The sequence below is a fragment of the Pygoscelis adeliae genome, unplaced genomic scaffold (assembly GCF_000699105.1).
Source record: "Pygoscelis adeliae isolate BGI_AS28 unplaced genomic scaffold, ASM69910v1 Scaffold42, whole genome shotgun sequence".
Taxonomy (NCBI): Eukaryota; Metazoa; Chordata; class Aves; order Sphenisciformes; family Spheniscidae; genus Pygoscelis; species Pygoscelis adeliae.
In genome coordinates, this window is record NW_008824283.1 from 10307630 (window position 1) to 10325537 (window position 17908).

General features: G+C 40.8%; 1 protein-coding gene across 1 annotated transcript in view; it reads right to left on the minus strand.

Moving 5' to 3' along the window:
• Positions 1-6486: 6486 nt before the first annotated feature.
• The window catches only part of LOC103912291 (receptor-type tyrosine-protein phosphatase mu), a gene marked incomplete at its 5' end in the record, with an annotated part of 55149 nt that continues 43727 nt past the window's right edge, over positions 6487-17908 (minus strand). The window contains 4 exons of the mRNA XM_009318540.1: positions 6487-7374; positions 11722-11857; positions 13939-14102; positions 15914-16039. Of these exons, the coding sequence (XP_009316815.1) occupies positions 7321-7374; positions 11722-11857; positions 13939-14102; positions 15914-16039 (480 nt within the window). The remainder of the gene's footprint in view (positions 7375-11721; positions 11858-13938; positions 14103-15913; positions 16040-17908) is intronic.

The following is a 17908-nucleotide window of genomic DNA, read 5'->3' on the forward strand; positions in this document are numbered from 1 at the left end:
TTTGTGGGATGACTTGTATTTTGCTCATATTCTACCAAGAGAAAGCCAACGTATACACAAACTGAATGTCATGAAGCAAAAGAGTTGCAAGCCATTGGCAGACGGTTTTTTAGCGGTGCTATCTCTGTGGATTTGCTCAAAAGCTGATTGTTTTCAGATGGAGACTGTAACTGTTCCAAAATACAAGACTGCAATCCTCCAGTGTGGCTGAATCTGTGCTGATCCCCTGTAATGGCAAAGCTACATTTTGTTTTATGTGGTGTGTAATATTGATTAAATTCCTGTACATGGCCAACAAAGGTCGCTCTCTTTACACCTGGCTGTGTGAGAGTTTCACAGGCGTTCCCACCAAACTGCTCAGACTGGAGAACACGGAGACAAGCAGATAATGAAGTCTTCAAGGACCAACATCAAATTTCATCCCACTTCTCATGTGGCAAGGCAGTAACTATATTTCACTCCCAAGACTTTTCATCCCCAAAAGGCTTTATATTATAGGCTGATTGTTATATACTGTATAAATCAGAATTTCAAGGAGACACAACAGCGGGCTAGTTCTCTATGCTTTCAGCTCGGCTTCTAAAGGTTACAAATACAGAGAGTAACTTGAGACTGGATACATCCCAGTGTCTCTTCAGAGGCTGTAATTACTAACCCGATGTGTAATATAAGTATTAAGTACGTGATCCGGCATGGTGCTCTGCCTTCTGAGTTATCTGAAGTTAATAGCTTCTGGGGGAGCAACTCATCAGGGTCAAATGCCACCTCCTCGTACAGTGTCTACAGTCATGCAGGTCTGGAAGCTCTCAGGCAGGGCTCTGCTGTGCCTGTAACTATTCATGGCATAGCAAAAACACGAGCAGAGTTTTTTTGTTGTAGTAACTGCTGGTTATAGACAACACTTAAAATGGGCTGAATACTGCATAGGTACAGAAAGCCAAGTATCTGTCCCAAATTTTCTGCCACACACAATTCAATCCTGTGTTTTTCTCATTTTAAGTGAGTGGGTCAATCTGCCCCTGTCTATTTGGGTTCATTTTAATAACACGCTTAAATCATGTGCTTAATTTTAAGCACCTAAGCAATCCCATTCATTTTATGACAAGTAAGCTCATATTTAAAACTTTTTGTTCAAGCATATTGTTGACTGATAGCTGCAGATCTCAGTCCTACAAACATGTCTATGCCATCTGTGGTGGCTTGACCCCAGACAGCAGCTAAGCCCCACACAGCCACTTGCACACTCCCCCTACGCCCCTGGTGGGATGGGGCGAGAGAATAGGAAGAACAAAAGCGTGGAAAATCATGGATCAAGATAAAGATAGTTTAATAAGCAAAGGAAAGAGGAAGAATAGAAGGAAAAAAAAACCCCAAACAAAACAATTGATGCAAAGGCATGCACTCACCACCTCCCACAAGCAGACCAATGCCCAGCCAGTCTCCTAGAAATGGCTTCCTCCCCCTCAGTCCCCATTTTGTTGCTGGGCATGATGTTATATGGTATGGAATATCCCAATATCCCTTCTTTGGCCAGTTGGGGTCAGCTGTCCCAGCTGTGTCCCCTCCCAACTTCTTTCCCACCCCCAGCCTACGTGCTGCAGGGGCAGAATGAGAAACAGAGAAGGCCTTGATGCTGTGCAAACACTGATCGGCAACAGCTAAAATGTTGGTGTGCTATCAACACTGTTTTGGTCACAAATCCAAAACACAGCACCATACGGGCTGCTACGAAGAAAATTAACTTCATCCCAGCCAGACCCAGTACAGCATCATGACATGACATGTACAAGGACTGATGAGCTCAGATGCAAAATGTGTGTGAGTATCAGATTGATTTTTTTGTGCAAGTGGGACCAGACAAGAGGATATTAATGTAAATGTTAGTAGGACTAGGAGTTTTGATTGCATTTACTCAGGCCTGGCAGCAGTACTAATGTATGTCTAGCATGAATGAGACTTATGCTTTAATTGTGGCCCCTGAGCACATCTTCACAAAAAAACCAATTACTAGAAATATCATGACTGCAGAGATACAATTAAAAGTCTTCTAGCTGCTACTGAAAACACATCAATAGAAGAGTTTCAGGAGTAAAAATACCATTGCTTGGAAAGACTGTCAGTGAACATGAGATATTAATCTCCCCTGACACATTCCCTTAGACAAACTACAGCAAGCATCACTCCCACTCTTCATTGTCATAAGCCCATCTTTGCTGTGCTTTTGTGCACCGAGTACTATCAACAATATTAAACAAAATCGTGGCAGGGTGTTTATAGACCCCAACCTCTTCCAGCCTCACATCTTTCCACTTACCTCAAGTCATATTACCCAGAAAAAGCATCACGTGCTGCGGTGACAGGACTGGGAGGGAAGCGGGATGGAGGCTCATGGGGCAGGTTATACACGATCTTGGGGTGAGCGGCAGGGCCGTGGCACCAGAGGGCAATGCATCTTCCAGGAGTTCCCTTGGAGACTCCGATGGAAGATACAGACTTGAAAGCAGTGTAGCACCACAGCTCTCCTGCTCTGCCTGGCCAGGCTGGGTCAGGGAGGTGCGACAGCCTCGCCCTGAGAGTGGGTGAGGAGCTGGAGAGACAGACTAGAGGAGGTGGGGGTGTCAGGGGCTGGCTTTCAGGCTTAGAGCAGGAGGTCAGGCGAGTCTGGGGAAATAACCAGCGCGGGAGCTGCCTTTTCAGCCTTCCACAGAAAAGTCTGTTTGGAAATACCCAGCAGGGGTGAGGAAGGCATTTTGCTGTTGCTGTTTATTGCAGTTTGCGAAGGGTTGACAAGGCTTTGGACAGATTCCTTCATTAACGTGGGCTAGGATGCTGAAGGTGAGTGGTGGCAACTGAGCAGGGCTGCGCCGAGCAAGCCACCTCCTGCCAGCGGCATACGGAAAGCTCCCACAGGCAGAGCATGTGAATGGCTGAGGCAATGCAAATGCACCCACCAGCTTATAATTTCACCATATAGACAAGGTCTAGGCTATGAAAAACAAACAAACAAATGAGCTCCAACAGAAACAGCGTTATTTTTCACATGGTCTGTTGGGTTTTACTGGTACTCTGCCCCAAAAATGACAGTGGTCATTGGCTTCCTTAACAAACATCAAACAACAGAACTACACTGTAAATTTTTCTTCTATTCCTGATTTAATTTTTCTTTTAATAAAGCCGAGCATCTGGCATCAGATATGGGCTGCATGAGATTTTGTAGTCCAAGGCTCCAAGTTGATAAAATAAGTGTAAAACCAACAATAAACGTAAAATGATATGACGAATCATTCTGTTAGAGTGATCTGCCTGCATACCTCGCTGTTTCTGAAGGCATATGCACAACTGCTTGGAGAAGTTCCTCTGGGAGGCAGAGCAACCAAATTACCTTTGAATCAGAAAACTAATGAGGCTGTAAAACCTCAAGTAAACTTTCAAATCACTCATTTTCCTTTAGTCATCCTTGATTTGCGGTGGGAGACACAAAACAACCACAAGGGAAAGGAGACTCAGTGGCTGATCCTGCTGTGAATGTTTTGGAGTGAGTAATGCCAAGGGGCTTTAGGTTTGCTACTACCGTTACAGCCTCTCCAGGCCTCCCTGGAGGAAGCTGCCTGGAATAGCTGCTGCTGGAAGCGTCAATTTATCTATCTTCATTGCCACACCTCAAACAAAAAAAAATCTATTTGTGTCTTTGCTACATGTTATTAAAGGGCCAGTGTTGACTGAAAAGGGGCATAAGTAGTAAGCAGTTAGACCTGGGGGAACGCCCACATACAGTGAAACGAAAAGCGAACATTTCAGAGGTATTAGAGGTAAGCCCTAAGCAGCTGAAGAAGAAATCCAAATGAAGGTGGTCTTGATGCTGCACAGTGCCTTCAGATCAAGACAAGACCATCTCTTTCTGGCACAGAGACCCTTTTGAGCCACACTGCGTACAGCTGGGTAGGAAGTTTTTTCTACGCTTTATTTTTTTAATCTTACTATATATAGTCCTTAAGCTTTGGGTTAGTACTCTGTGAAGCTGCCCTGCCAGTGACAGACTCATTTTGCTGATAAAGAAGCCCAGGAAGCTGTCAGGAGCATTGCTGTTAAAAAGATACAGATTACCTGCATGCAATCACCTCGCGCACCATCCCCATTGCTGCTCTTTCAGAATAGCTTAGCAAAAATCATCTGCCTCAAGTCCCGGAGAGATGATGAGTTGGGTGATACATATGGCTAACCATTTAAAGTATCTCTTCATTCATCTATGTACCTTTTATATACTGGGGATTGAAGAAAACAGCCCTTCTTCCGTTCCTCCCAAACTAGGACTGATGTCTCTGTAAGTTCTGCAGCTGTACTGGGCTTGTAATTGTGTAACTTTCTTCTGAAAAGGCAAGCTGGTTTACGAACACTTAAAATGGCTGTCGCTGCTGTTTTCTTTCTGTTGTCTCCTCTAAAACGCCACCCTTTAGGTAACTTTCATAAGGTCCATGCTGCTTCTTGCATACCTGCCCCCTACATTTGTCTCTTCTTTCTGCTCCTTTCTGATTCCTTACGTTTTCTCTATTCTTAACTCCTGAAGTCCTCATCTGTTTTTCCTTCTTGCCAAAATACTGTTTAACCTAAGCCTCGATTTACCTATCATTTGTTTTGGTTTATAACTGTAGCATGAGAGTGAGGACGCAAAGCTGCTTGCTGTGCTTTCCTTAGCTGGCTCCAGTTTTAAGGCATTGTAGTTCAGAGAATGCCTTTTGGGACAACATCACACAGACTCTGTAACATGGGTTTGACTATGCCTGTATCAGAAGAACAACAACAACAAAAAAAAAGTAATATCAGTAAAACAGTAAGAAACACTGTAGAACTCTCTCCTCCTCATCTGCTTTCCCCCCTCATCCCCCAAGACCTACTTGTGCAAAGTATGTCTGCAGGAGTACAGCAGCTGAAATAATGTCTGGCAGACACTGGCAGTCTCTGTCCTTGGGAGAGATTGCCACGATTCTTGCTGCTGTTCAATAAATCTCATTCACACTTAGGATCACATTGCCTGTGTCACCTTCTGTCCTAGGGTTCCTTCAGCACGCTTATCCATCTTACTTATACTTCTCGAAAGCATCAGGAAACACTGGACAACATACATGCATATTTCAATAAATAGATCATGGAACCCAACTTTTTAGTGTCCCACAATTATTACAAAGAAGCACGCTTGGCTGGCATACCTGGTCTGTCAAGCTGGTTGTGAGGAATATGATGTTAGAAGTTTGGATTTTGTTTCCTAACACTAGGGTTTCCAAACGACTCAGAGCATATTCTGCAACAGGCTGAAGTGCTACAGGGTTTATCCAAGGACCATCATTCTTCTCAGGGCCGGGGTTGTTTTTCCCAAGTTCTTCAGGACCTGTGTGCAATTTATAGCAATGGCCGGTACCTGCTGGCTCCATTTAAAGCAATTTTAAAAGAGATGCTTTCCAGCTGCAGAGGCAGCCTATCTGTGTCTTCAGATCTGAATTTTGCAGTGGTTTTGAACTGGCGGTTGACAAGCTGTGAGTCATTCTGTCCAAGCTGGATGTCTTAGATTTAGAGGTTCTCAAAACATTTTGACTGATACATTTATATAGATACTGCCCCCATTCCAGATGGCTAGCACATTAAAAGGATCTTTTTAAGAGCTGAAATACTGCGGAGTCTGCCGCTTCCTTGCACTGGGTTTCCCATATAGCTTTGGAAGGCTTCAGTATTGAGCAGTTGCTCTGTCTGCGATGTCTCCTCGACACTTCTGGGTGAGAGAAAGATCTGCAGCTCCAGCGGATGGTGCAGCAAGCCACTGCTGGCTCATTGCCCTTTCTTGCTGCTTCGTTGCTGCGCTTCCTGCATCCACGAACACGAGGCAAGTCCCAGCCTGTTCAGACACCGGTGAGTGCTTGGGAGAAAGGGGAACCATCCAAACGCCATGGAAGTGCAGTACAGCCGTTCTCGGGACAGGTAAGAGCTTTAATGGTATAAACCTGTCCACTGGCAGTACTGGTAACAGCCCTAGCAACAGAGCAGTTTTACTCACTTTTTACCCCCCCCCCAGTCACTCTAGTATTGGTATCTTTAACACGAGGAATTACTTGCCCCTCACAGCAGTCATTCCTTCCAAGAACAAATGCACCATCACCCCTTTCCTAGCAGCAGACACAGAGCGAATGGCGGGGCGTGCTCAGGGCTGCAGAGGAATGCTGTGATGAGACTGAGCGCTGCAGGCCCAACATCATCTCTTCTTCACACAGCAGGGCAATTTTCAGGTTCCGCATTTGAGCATGTGCATCTTTAAACAAACAGTTCACCTCTCTTTATATATTGGCACTGCACATCTTGCTATTGGCTGGATCGGCACTGATCACATAATAAACACGCTCTGGAGGTAGCTCAGTATTTATAAGAATTAATCTGAAAAGAGGCTTAGCTGAAGGCACTCAGATGCCAAGAGATATTAAATTAAACGAGATTTTGTTGTGTATGTAATTATTTATTGAGCTGAGAATCCATACAAGGTAAACAAATGTTTACACTATCATACAGTAAGCATTTCCAGGGCTTAATAAAAATGATTGTCACTCACTGTGCTTCACAAAAAAATTCATTTTAATGAATAAATAATTTGATGAAATCAAAAAAATATTTACAATATAAACAAATGAAAAAGCTTTGGATATATTAATCTGAGCATCCTGTATTTTGCATTTTCTAACTGTATTTCTATCAAGATTCTCTCTCTGAAATGGTACAAAGCGGATAGAAATTACAACTCAACAAAGTTAACATGATTTGGTACATGTCTTTCCATTAGTTCAGATAGGCTACATATGATTCATTTATTATGCACGTGTTAGAATACAAATATAACTAAAATCATATATTATCAAAATGCCAGACAGCATTCTCCACAGAACAGAAATGTACACTAGGCTGTGACAGTAACTGAGAATCACAGGCAACGAAATATAACAGAAAAGTACAAATTCCTTCATAAGAATATAATTGTGCTCTCTTATTTACCAGAGTACTATGCTGCTTCACCACATCAATGGCTATGTATGAATACAGTGTTCAACAACTGCCATGTGGTTTGGTGTATGTTCATATGGGTGTCAAGCAGCGGCATTATAGTGGAAAACGGGCAGTGCAAGCAGTTTTAGAAACATCTTTTTGGGCTCTTAAAAAGAGCCAATTATACAAAGCAGTATAAGCATAACACTGAGAAGTCTTCATCTCGTTTACACAGATATCATGAAGCGACTTGCTTTGTTTGTGGTGGTAAAAGGAGGAACTTTGTCTGTGCTGTTTATGCAATCAGCCAGAATTCAAGTATTCCAAAGCCACTTCATAGCAGAATTTGTATTGATCCTGAAAAATCAAAAGAAAACCACAAAGTCAGTTATTGAAGGAACTTAATTAAGGGGATCAATATTTCTCTTCTGTTAAAATTATTTACTATCAGCTGTTGTCAATAGGAACCAGTTTGCAAATCCAGTTTATATTCAGATAAGAAAATCTTTATATTAACCAGACAATAGACACTACACACAGTAACTTATGGTCCTGCTCATATTAGATGTGTATTTAGCTGCTCTAATACACTTCTATGAGAAAAATTGACTGCACGTAAGCAAATTGACTTGCAACCCTTCTGTCATCTGTCAAAATGCTCATGTAGCACTTTACCAGAATTGGAGTTATTGAAATTCCTCCCTGGAAATGTTTATCTATAAATAGACCCAGTGTCTAGTACTTCCCAGATTGCAACTTTTATTTAAATGTCACTCATACACTCGCTACATTTCAGGGCAAGAGCTGCTTACTGTTCCTCCTCTACATGCAGCCCAAACCCACGCCGAAATACTGTCCTCTCCCAGTGCAACAGGCCTGTGAGATCAGGCCTGAGCTAAATTAATTGGGTTAATTCCAATTAATTTTTAGCAATTAATGGTGATGCGTAAGTTAGGCTCTTAACAGCTCTTCTGTTACCCAGGCTAAGTTTTCAGGTGCCAACCCTGTGCTTCAAACACAGACCTGCCAGTTCTATTTGCAACTGCTTGGAAACAGGGCCGATCCCAGGGAAACCCCCTTTCCGTGGCATGCAAACCCAGTCTGCATCCTTCAGAGGCGAAAGGTCGTGACTTCGCCCCCTTCACATCTTCAGTGATACAGAGAGGCCAATGCTTTTGACTGACCCTCGCCCACTCTGCAACTTTAAATGATGGAGTCCCTGATGACTTCACAGTTTTGTGCGCGCACACATATCCCTCTTCCATTTTCTTTCTTGCTACTCGCAGTGTTTAGCAATACTACAAACATTTAAATGACACAAAAAAGCTGAAAGAAATAGTAGGCACGGGCTCCCTGAATCCAAGGGCTCTGGCTTCTAAAAATTCAGTTTGGAAACACCTGCCGGTTTTATGACTCTTTCTCTTACGCACTTTAATCAATTAATAAAAGATAGCTACGCACGTACTATCATACAGGAACAACAACAGACCTAAGCAGCCGACAGCACTCAGCCTTCACCTTCCCAACATCACAAGTAGGAAGATTACAATTACACTTCAGCTATATTCTCCTTTTCATTGAAGCAAACATTTTAAAGGATTAACTCTTTCGGCCTGTACTTGTGATTTGGGGTCACATTTTAGCTGAGAAGAGAGCCCACCTTAACATGTAAGAGACCAAATAATATTACAACAATCAAAAAGCCATTAACAAGCACGGACAATTTCTAAGTTCTTTTGTTGAGAGCTGTCACTTCAAAAGAAAACAAATCTTAGGTGCACATATCACCTAAGTTATGAATGAGTTGGATGTGAGGTTTTAAGATCCTGCAGGGTTCCATAAACTGCTTGTGTCTTCTTCAGAATGAGAAAAGAATAAAAAAGAAGAAAGGAAAGAAAAGAAGAGAGTATTATGTAAATTAGTCCTTTTCAGCTTTTATTGCATATATGTTTCTAAATAAATGAAAATTATTCTATAACTACAGAAGAGATCAAAACAAGAGATCAGCCACTCATCCGTTTCCATTTTTCCATGCTCATTTTATGCTGATTTACTGATCCAGCAGAATAACTGTCATTTTTAGTAAACCAAATACCTGTCTTAAAAAGCAGACATATATTATTTCCCACTGTGTTCACTCATGTGTCCTTTGTACATTTTTATTATTCACTTGATGTGGATATTAAAAGTCTCTTTACGTTAGCTAGCTTCAGAGAGGTATATTTATATTTTTTTTTTCTAGGACACCTATTGGTAGGTCCAATAACATTTATCACAAAATGCTTTGGGCATTCTGTAATAGACATTTTGTAATACCATGTATTACCTTTGTATCACGGCTGAAGAATTTAATAGATTTCCATATTGTACGGATGTGGCATTCAGATTTTTACACTTGCAGGAAAACCAAAGGTTTCCATGAAATTAAGAGATGAATCTCTAAGTATGGACCGTAAAGATTGCCCTTCATCTAGTCAGAGAGTGCATAACAGGTATTGATAAAGCACTCTTGAAACTATTTTTGTGAAATACCATTATAATTCTGAGCATTTCATCTTTTACCACAGAATTTTACAAAGGTAGATGAATATTATTGTTCTCATTTTTCAGATATGGAAACTGAGGCAAAGACACATTAATATAAGAAAGGTCATAAAGGATTAAGTCGGTAACAGGATCAGGAAAAGAACTCAAGTGTCCCGATTCCCTTTTACCATGAAACAATCTACCTGGAAATTGAAACCTTGCTAATTCAAATATTTGTTCCTACAAAGTAGCAGACCAAGACTGAAGAGATGTGGTTCTAACTCTGCTTTGTCAGTGAATTACGTGATAATGGGAAAAATCCCGATCGTCCCCTGCCTTCGTTCCTCTGTCTGTAAAATAAGGAAAACAATACTGATCTCCTTCACAAATGCTTTGAAATCTCCTAATGAAAAGGCCTTGTAAGGCCTCTCAATGCCGTCCAGACATTCTCAATACCGTCCCCAATTCACTAAAAGCTATTTTCATATTCTACAATATTACATTTAGCTTTTGATTAAAAAAATTCTCTGCTGAAAACTGGAGACAGCTGCCTGACAAATCTATATCTGGAGAACTGTCACAACCGGGAATTTATAGAGAGCGTTTTCTTCAACTGTACATCTTCACACTGGTAATTTTATTTCTAGAAAATAAGCAAATAAGAGATCAGTGAGTTCTGTGGACTTAAGCTCTGGGAGAATGGAGAACAGCAGGCCTGCCAAGTCTCTATCCAAACTATACTATCTGAATGAGGAAGTAGGACATTTTTCTTAATATCTAGGAAATAAAAATGTATGGTTCTCAGCATGACGATTCCCCTCCTGAGAATATAAACTAGAGGAAGAGGAGCCAACTAAGCTGTTCCCTCCCACCACTGCGAAAGCTTGATAGTTTCTCACTGATACAAGATTCACAGTTCCACATTGCTGGCTCATGGCCCTGTGGTGCTGCTTGTAAACTCCCTCCTTGCTTTGCGCAGCTGGCAACATCTGGCTTTCTTCCATGAGCCTGGCCCGAGCAGGGCCTAGGGGAGGGTCTGGGACTTCACAGGTAGGCTAGATGAGAGCACTGCGATGGAGGATGTGGTGGGAGCCATTCTTCTATGGGACAGATGAGGCGCGGTGATACATGTGGTGAGGAAGTAGATAACCCTACCCATTCACACATGAGCCTGAAAGCCTCGCTCTTCCCAACAGAAATTCCTGCTTTCTGCTCATTCTCCGGTGTGTTTCACACCCAGATCTCAGTAGCTCATCTGAGAGAGGGGAATCTCTCCTAAAATTACAAGAGGCCAGACCAGCTCTGCGAGATGCTTCCTGCCTCACCCTGGGCACTCTGCAGAAAAAAAATGTTGAAATATGACCCAAACTTGTTTGACCAGAGCTTGCAAAATTAGCTCAGATTGGTTTAGCATCCCTGAAGCTGCCCAGATGCTGCTTCCCCCTGCCTACGATGCTAAATTGAATACAGCTGCCTCTTAAGCAGCCACCTCTAGAGCAGGATGTTGTAAAACCATGTCTTTTACAGCCCAGGCTTCAGAATAGGGTGTCACGCTACACCCATCTCCAAGTACAGAACTACACACTGGAGTGTAAGAACCTGCTGGTTTAAGCTGTTCTGCAGCTCTTCTGGCATAGCAGCTGGCACTTCAGCAATTCTCCATTTAAAAAAAAAGCTCATAAAACACTCTCTAGGAAAATAATTGTACGTGGCCCCTTGTTTCTGAACTTCTTTAATCTTTCTATGAGATAGAGCAACCATAATTAAATGCAATATTCTGGATGTCAAACTGAAATTCATGGCTTTGATAAATATTAGGCGATTAAGCTATTTATAAAATATATAATTTGAAAATCTGGCATTTCATTTTACATAACTATTATTTCTACCATGCAAGGGCTGCTATCCACTTGGCTCAGCCTGCTAGAAAAGAAAATTAATAAGGATGTTCGGCTGAAAGTTTAAAACTCTTAAAAAATTCAAATTAACAGAGACACAGTCTCCTTGGGAAGAAAGCAGTGTAAAAATACTCTTACAAGTGAAGTGACTTCATTATCCTCTTTGAAAATGACTTGCTTGCTTTGTGAACAACTCCCACTGCAAATCCTGGAAATCTTACTGAGTCTTCTGAGAAAAAAGAACATTTTCTATTTAGTGGTGCAGTTAAAAAGCTCGTACCAGAAGGTCCACCATGTTAGGCTTATTATTCCTCAGTGTCTTCACAGCATGGAATACGTCAACAGCCCTCTGATGTCGAAGCATTTCACAAACAATACTGATTGCACAAAATGTCCCACTGCGGCCACCTCCATTCCTACAATAAAAGTGATAAAACGGCTCAGTTGTGATTGACTCTATGTTACAAGTTCATACAGCACCAGGGATGGCTACAGAAGGCACGAGTTCCAGTAGGGAGAAACCACAGAATACTCCTGCCCCTGAAGGCAGAACATGATTTTTAACTGGAATTCATGGGCTGAAAGATGTCAAAGCTATGATTCAGAATTCAGCAGGCTGAAAGTCTGGAGGGAATTGAGTGAACACTTGAGACAGCACACCTAAAATAAGGGCAAGGTACTTTCAGATTCAGTTCAACACCTCTTTGCACTGTAAACGCACGAGATTGCAATGAGCATCCGGCCTGGAAATGTTATAGAGAAAGTGGATCTTTGAGTTCTTTTATTCCAAATCCTGGTGCTTTCCTCCTGGACCCGAAGGCATTTTGGAGGAACAGCAAAAGCACCAGAAGTCTCATTTGTAGGAGCCCTTCTGGTGGCGCCACCTTTAGCATGGCACAAGGTGCTGCTGTGATATTCCCCTGCCTGATGCGCTCACTCCCGGGCAGCAGGCAGAGGGGCCGGCTGCCTGGCAATGACTGCTTTTAAAAGTGTATGTATTCCCCCTCCACCCACAGTATCAGAGGATGAGAACCCGAAGTGACTTGCTAACAAAGAAGCCAGGCACAAATGTTCATATGCATGATCAAATACAGTATTTAATAATACTTTATCCCCGGTTATTTTTAATCTTTAAGAAAATCTCTTCTTTCTGGAAACCCTATTATTTCTACAGCTATTCTAATCAGAATCTTTAGGCTGTGCTTCACTGAAAATAATAAACCTTAATAATTACCAGAGTGCAGACTAGTTAGGTAGCGGGTCTTTCAAACCAGCTTCGCGAATGGTTGATTTTCAAAGGAAGCTACAACGTCGCACATCTGTCACATCCAGGCAGTATGAAAAGAATGCTCTCTGCTGCCAAAACATTGCCTGATATTGTGGGACTCTTTGAGAATTTTAATTAAAATAAAGTCATTTAAAAGGATTACATTAGAGCTTTTTCTTTCTTTACTGCCTGGAAGTGACGCATGTGTGATGTTGTACAACTATTTAATATCATCAGCCACCTCAGAGATAACAGTAATTTGCACTTCAAAAGGGTCTTTTCAGCTAAAGATCTCAAAACATTAATTAATCACACTGCACAATGCTCCTTTGATGAAAGTATTATTATCCCCATTCTACAGATGGGGAAACTGAAGAGCAATGACTTGTTCAAGGTCAGTGATAGTGGGAATTATTAAGACACTCTTAGATTTTCCTCCATCGTTCTAACACTCAGTAACTGCAAACCAAACTTCAGGAAGTTATTGTCTACTCTTGGGTCCCAACTTCTGAAAGTGCGTTAGCATGTGCTTCCCATTGGCATGTCCCTTCTCCATCATGGCAGCATCTTTAAGCAGATGTTTAAAGGAAGAGGGATACAACTTCAAGCACTGAAGACATGGTTTCAAAAGATCAGCTACTGCTGATCACGCAAACAGTGTGTACAAGTATTAAGCCATACCAAAAGGAGGATGGTGGCAGAGTGGATGAGAGCCTGCACCAGTGGAGCACAAAGGTCACAGGAGGACAAAAATATATACCATTATTAGAGAAATGTAAGGCAATAAGAGGATCATTGTAACTGGTCTATCACTCCGCTTTTACTTCTGTGCTTTATGTCTGGAAAAGGAATCACCCCTCCGATACTACTTATTTCTACAGTCCTTATCTGTAGAAACAAAAGTACGTTGTTCTGAAAGTACAATTTTGATTTACTCTGAATAAATATGCACCTTTTCCGTTTGCAAAAGTCACTGGACATCTTTATATAAATAAAATAAAGTACCCATCATCTTGTCACAGGGGTCTTTTCACCAAGGAACAGAGAAGGAAACTCATGAATCTTCATTAAAAAATTATACAATTCTTCTTGTATTCAAAGCTTTTAAATGAGTAGTTATATTATTTATCCAGTTCCAGATTAGATAGATGCCTCTTCACAAATCTTTTAAAACCTGGCACAAATCCTGTAACAGTATTCCCTTAAAAATCTTCTGTTTCCAGTACTTACAAACAATGTACAACTGTGCGTCCCTCTCCCCCGTTATACTCTTCCTGCCACTTCTCCACTTGGCGGATGAGCTTCAAGAAGGAGCGTCTAGAAACGGGAGTGTCTCTGTACATGGGCCATCCCAGGAACTGGAACTGCTGCACCATCCGATAGCCATCTTGGGGCTGTAGAGATTCAGACAACAAGCAGGAAAAAGTAACAGCATTTTTTTTGGTACATACTTTAGATATTTGCATCAATGAGGACAGTTGTTCAGGCAGATCACCGCTGACAAACTACTAATGTAATTTCAACTGCCCGTGAGGAGTTACGACTTTTAATTTCCAACAGAGTTATTAGAACAAGAGGTTTTAAACAGAATGCTATACAAATAGACTAGAATAGAGCAATGGTACAGCTGCAGGATCAAACAAATAATTAATTAATATCATAGCAGGAACTTGGTAGCAAAGAGGGAGCTGCTACACAACTTTAATTATATACCTTTTTTTTTCATATGCTTCAGCATTTTGAAGAACGTTTGTGTGCTTCTGTCTTTTTTTACAAGAAAGGTCAAAACCTCTCAAGATATTTTGAAGCAGGAAACATTTAAAAAAACAAATGAAAACCTCAGATTTTTCCAGCTTATAAAAAAATGTAACTACATTTTATTTTATTGTGTGCTACTGCAGCAGTCAGAACCCCTCTGGTGAAACGTTACTGAACAGTTGCTTTATGGTGATTTAAAATAAAAAAGGAGTATAGAACAAGTGTTAGTGGCAGAAAATTACAGTCCTTTGAAAAGGGCATAATAAACACACACATGAAAACTGTTTTTGTAGTCTAGGATTTGCCACTTTCACTTCTGTGCAAAGTGAGGACATTTTAGTGCCACTTTTAAAATGAGCAACACACAGAAATGTTGACATTACAATTTTTTCTCTAGAGTAAGAGGTAATAGAGAGGATGTAAGATTAACAAGATAAGGGAATAAACCAAAGTGGATGCAGTGTTAGATATGTTCTTCAATGGGTTTTGTCTGCTTTATGTCAAAATTTGGAATCTACTGATTTCCTGGCCCGTTTCTTTCAGCTGATGGCCCTTCTTCCCAAAGCACATCAGCCAGACCCAGTGCCTGCTAAAGCTCATATTAACGCTGCTGGAGATTGTGTTTTTATGTTGCCACATTTACTGCGAATGCAAGGCCTTCATAGCATTAAAGAAATATCTTGAAGCTTACCGTCTGCTTCCCTGCTCAGATATCAGCATGTTTTTGTTTGTGTTTTGGGGGCCTTTCTCTCACTGTCCTGAGAGCTACCAGATCTCAGGGCAGTTCCCAACTTTTTTCAGCAGGGAATGCTGCTTATTCCTAGCTATGGTTCTTTGGTGATCGATACCAGTCCATTGCAACAGCTCGCTTCATCTGGATGGGAAGAGATGCCTGGTCTGTGGTGGAATCTTTTTTCCACTCAGCTTGAAAGACATGCCTCGTTTAGTCTCCTGTCAACTTTATGGGAGCATAAAAGCTGGACATGAGAATGTACTTGTCCTTCTGAAGTGCTTACATATATTATGACGTGTGATTAGTGGGACAGGATCTTCACTAAAAGCCTGGGACTGGTATTGAAAAACATGCCTAGTGTTGGTGCACAGCTTTCTTTGCATGACACAGGATACAAATACGCAAGATGGCTAATTTCAAACTGTTGAAAACAGCACTGATTTTGGCATTTCTTGGCTACCAATCTGAATACTGCGTTTACTTCATTTGCATTTAACACACTTGAGATACGCATTAAAATATTTTTTACTTTAATTACACATAGAAGGCTTTTTTCTCATTGATTGTGGTGTGACTCAGTATTGCACTGTTGCTCTCAAAAAATAAGCTGAAAAATGAGAATGGCTTTATGTGAGCTTAACTTTCCTTTTTTGTGACTGGAATAGAGTCAACTCATCTACTGAGACAGAACTGTTTTGCAAATAACATCCTTACTCTGGCTGCATTATAAATTCGGAATATCCGGCTGATTATGTCTTCTTCTAAATCAGCTGATACAAACTCCACCTGAATAGGACCGTGTCGGTGTACTCCATTTTCTGGCCAGTACTGAGGACACAGCTATAGAAGACGACAAACACAAAAGAGCACAGTTAATCGCTTTGAATTTCATGCTGCCTCAATATACTTTTCTAGATTTTTCTTTGTGCTGCATTCATTACTGGCATTCTCACACAGTATCTTTACAAAATACACAGTGCACCATCCTCCATCAGTTTCGAGCACTCTGCTTTTACTTGTGCGGAACAAGTTTAAACAAGCGCCTTTTCACTTAACTAAACACGCTATTGCTTGCTGCTGTACTCACCATTCTCTGGTATTTGGAGTAACACATTTCTGACACTCAACGTCAATTCTGCAATACCGTATGACAAGACAGGGGGATGCTGTCAGCTATTACCATATCTCGGAGACAGTGTGAAGCCTAAAGACCAAAGGTCTGGTATCTCCAACTGTCCCGAAAAGTTGGTAATAATTCAAGCTACATCAGAATGTGCGCTTCATACTATGAAGGGTGCATCAACTCCCAAAACTCAGGACTTTCACATCTGTTTCAGCCGTGACTGATGATACTGGCTAATATCAGCATTGCTTTAAATTTGCAACAACTGCTCAATTTCATCTTATGAATGCCACCTGAAAATAGTAATTATGCTTTCTTTAGTGCTCAGAAAACTTTACTTCTAGGTATCTAGAGATCACAAAGTAACATTACCATTATCTTGCACAGTTTTAGCGTCTAATAATATCACAGTGGCTTAACCCAGGAACTAATTATCATCTGTGTTAATACTTTAAAGATTAAATCAACACTTTGCAAGGAGGTTTTTGAAGCTAGACTCTGCTTGTCCCTTTTTTCCATAAAAACCATAATGATTTTTTTCCAGGGATATTTACAGCAGTTCAAGCATGTAGCTTTTGCAAGCATTCACCAAAATTAAGTATGAACTAATGAAATTTTGTTTGCTTGCAGAAGCATTGATGTCATATTTAGAACTTTATTTCATTCAGTAAAACAGCTGTGGTCTTCATTCTGCTGCATTGCTGTTGGTGATCCAGAGCTGAGCTGACAAATCACATTTACTCCAGATGTTGTTTTGCATTTCTTATAACACTTATTCCTCAAGAAAGCCGTTTAGAGATGACTACATTTTAGGAAAACATAATCATTTACTACATCAATTAAAAAGAGAGCAGGGTCTGATTTGCAGGAGTTCACTTTAACAAGTTAAACCCAGACATTTTGAGTAGGAAAATATATTTTCGTTTATTTGAAACCCCCCACATGATTCGGTCTGCTGAGCAAATTACTTTCCAAATATTGTCTAAATCTTACACAAATTTTTATTATGAAATATGCTAGTGTACAGGATAGCAAAATACCATGCATATGACTAATGCAAATGCCAGTGCTCAGCACTAATGTGCACAATTTAGTACACGTCTTTCAAATACATAGGAATACTGTTCTAACAGATCTTTGAAAAATGCTTAAATGATAATAAGCAGAGCTGTTTGCTGGAGCTGTTTTAGGAAGCCAAGATTTTCAAGTTCTAAAGAAACCAGAAGCATTTAGGTCTGCGCATTTTGCATGCATGTGATGCTAGTGACTCTCTTTAAGTCAGAGTCACTGTGAAGGGTTGAATTTCATTTCCCAATAGAGCATAACAATCCACATAAAGTGTAATATCTAAACAGAACTGTAAACACTCCATATATACATAAATAATAACAGTAATTATTAATAAATCTGAATGTAATGTGTGTTTTTAATAAGCTCTGCCCTCTCTCCACTTCTGTTTGCTCTGAGGGTTTTGAGATTTATTCCTAATGAAAAGATTGTTACTCACATTAGAGGGAAAAGGTTTAACATACTGCAGAGGCAGGTGCATTAACTGCATATCCCAATAGCTTTTAAAAGCCTGTGAG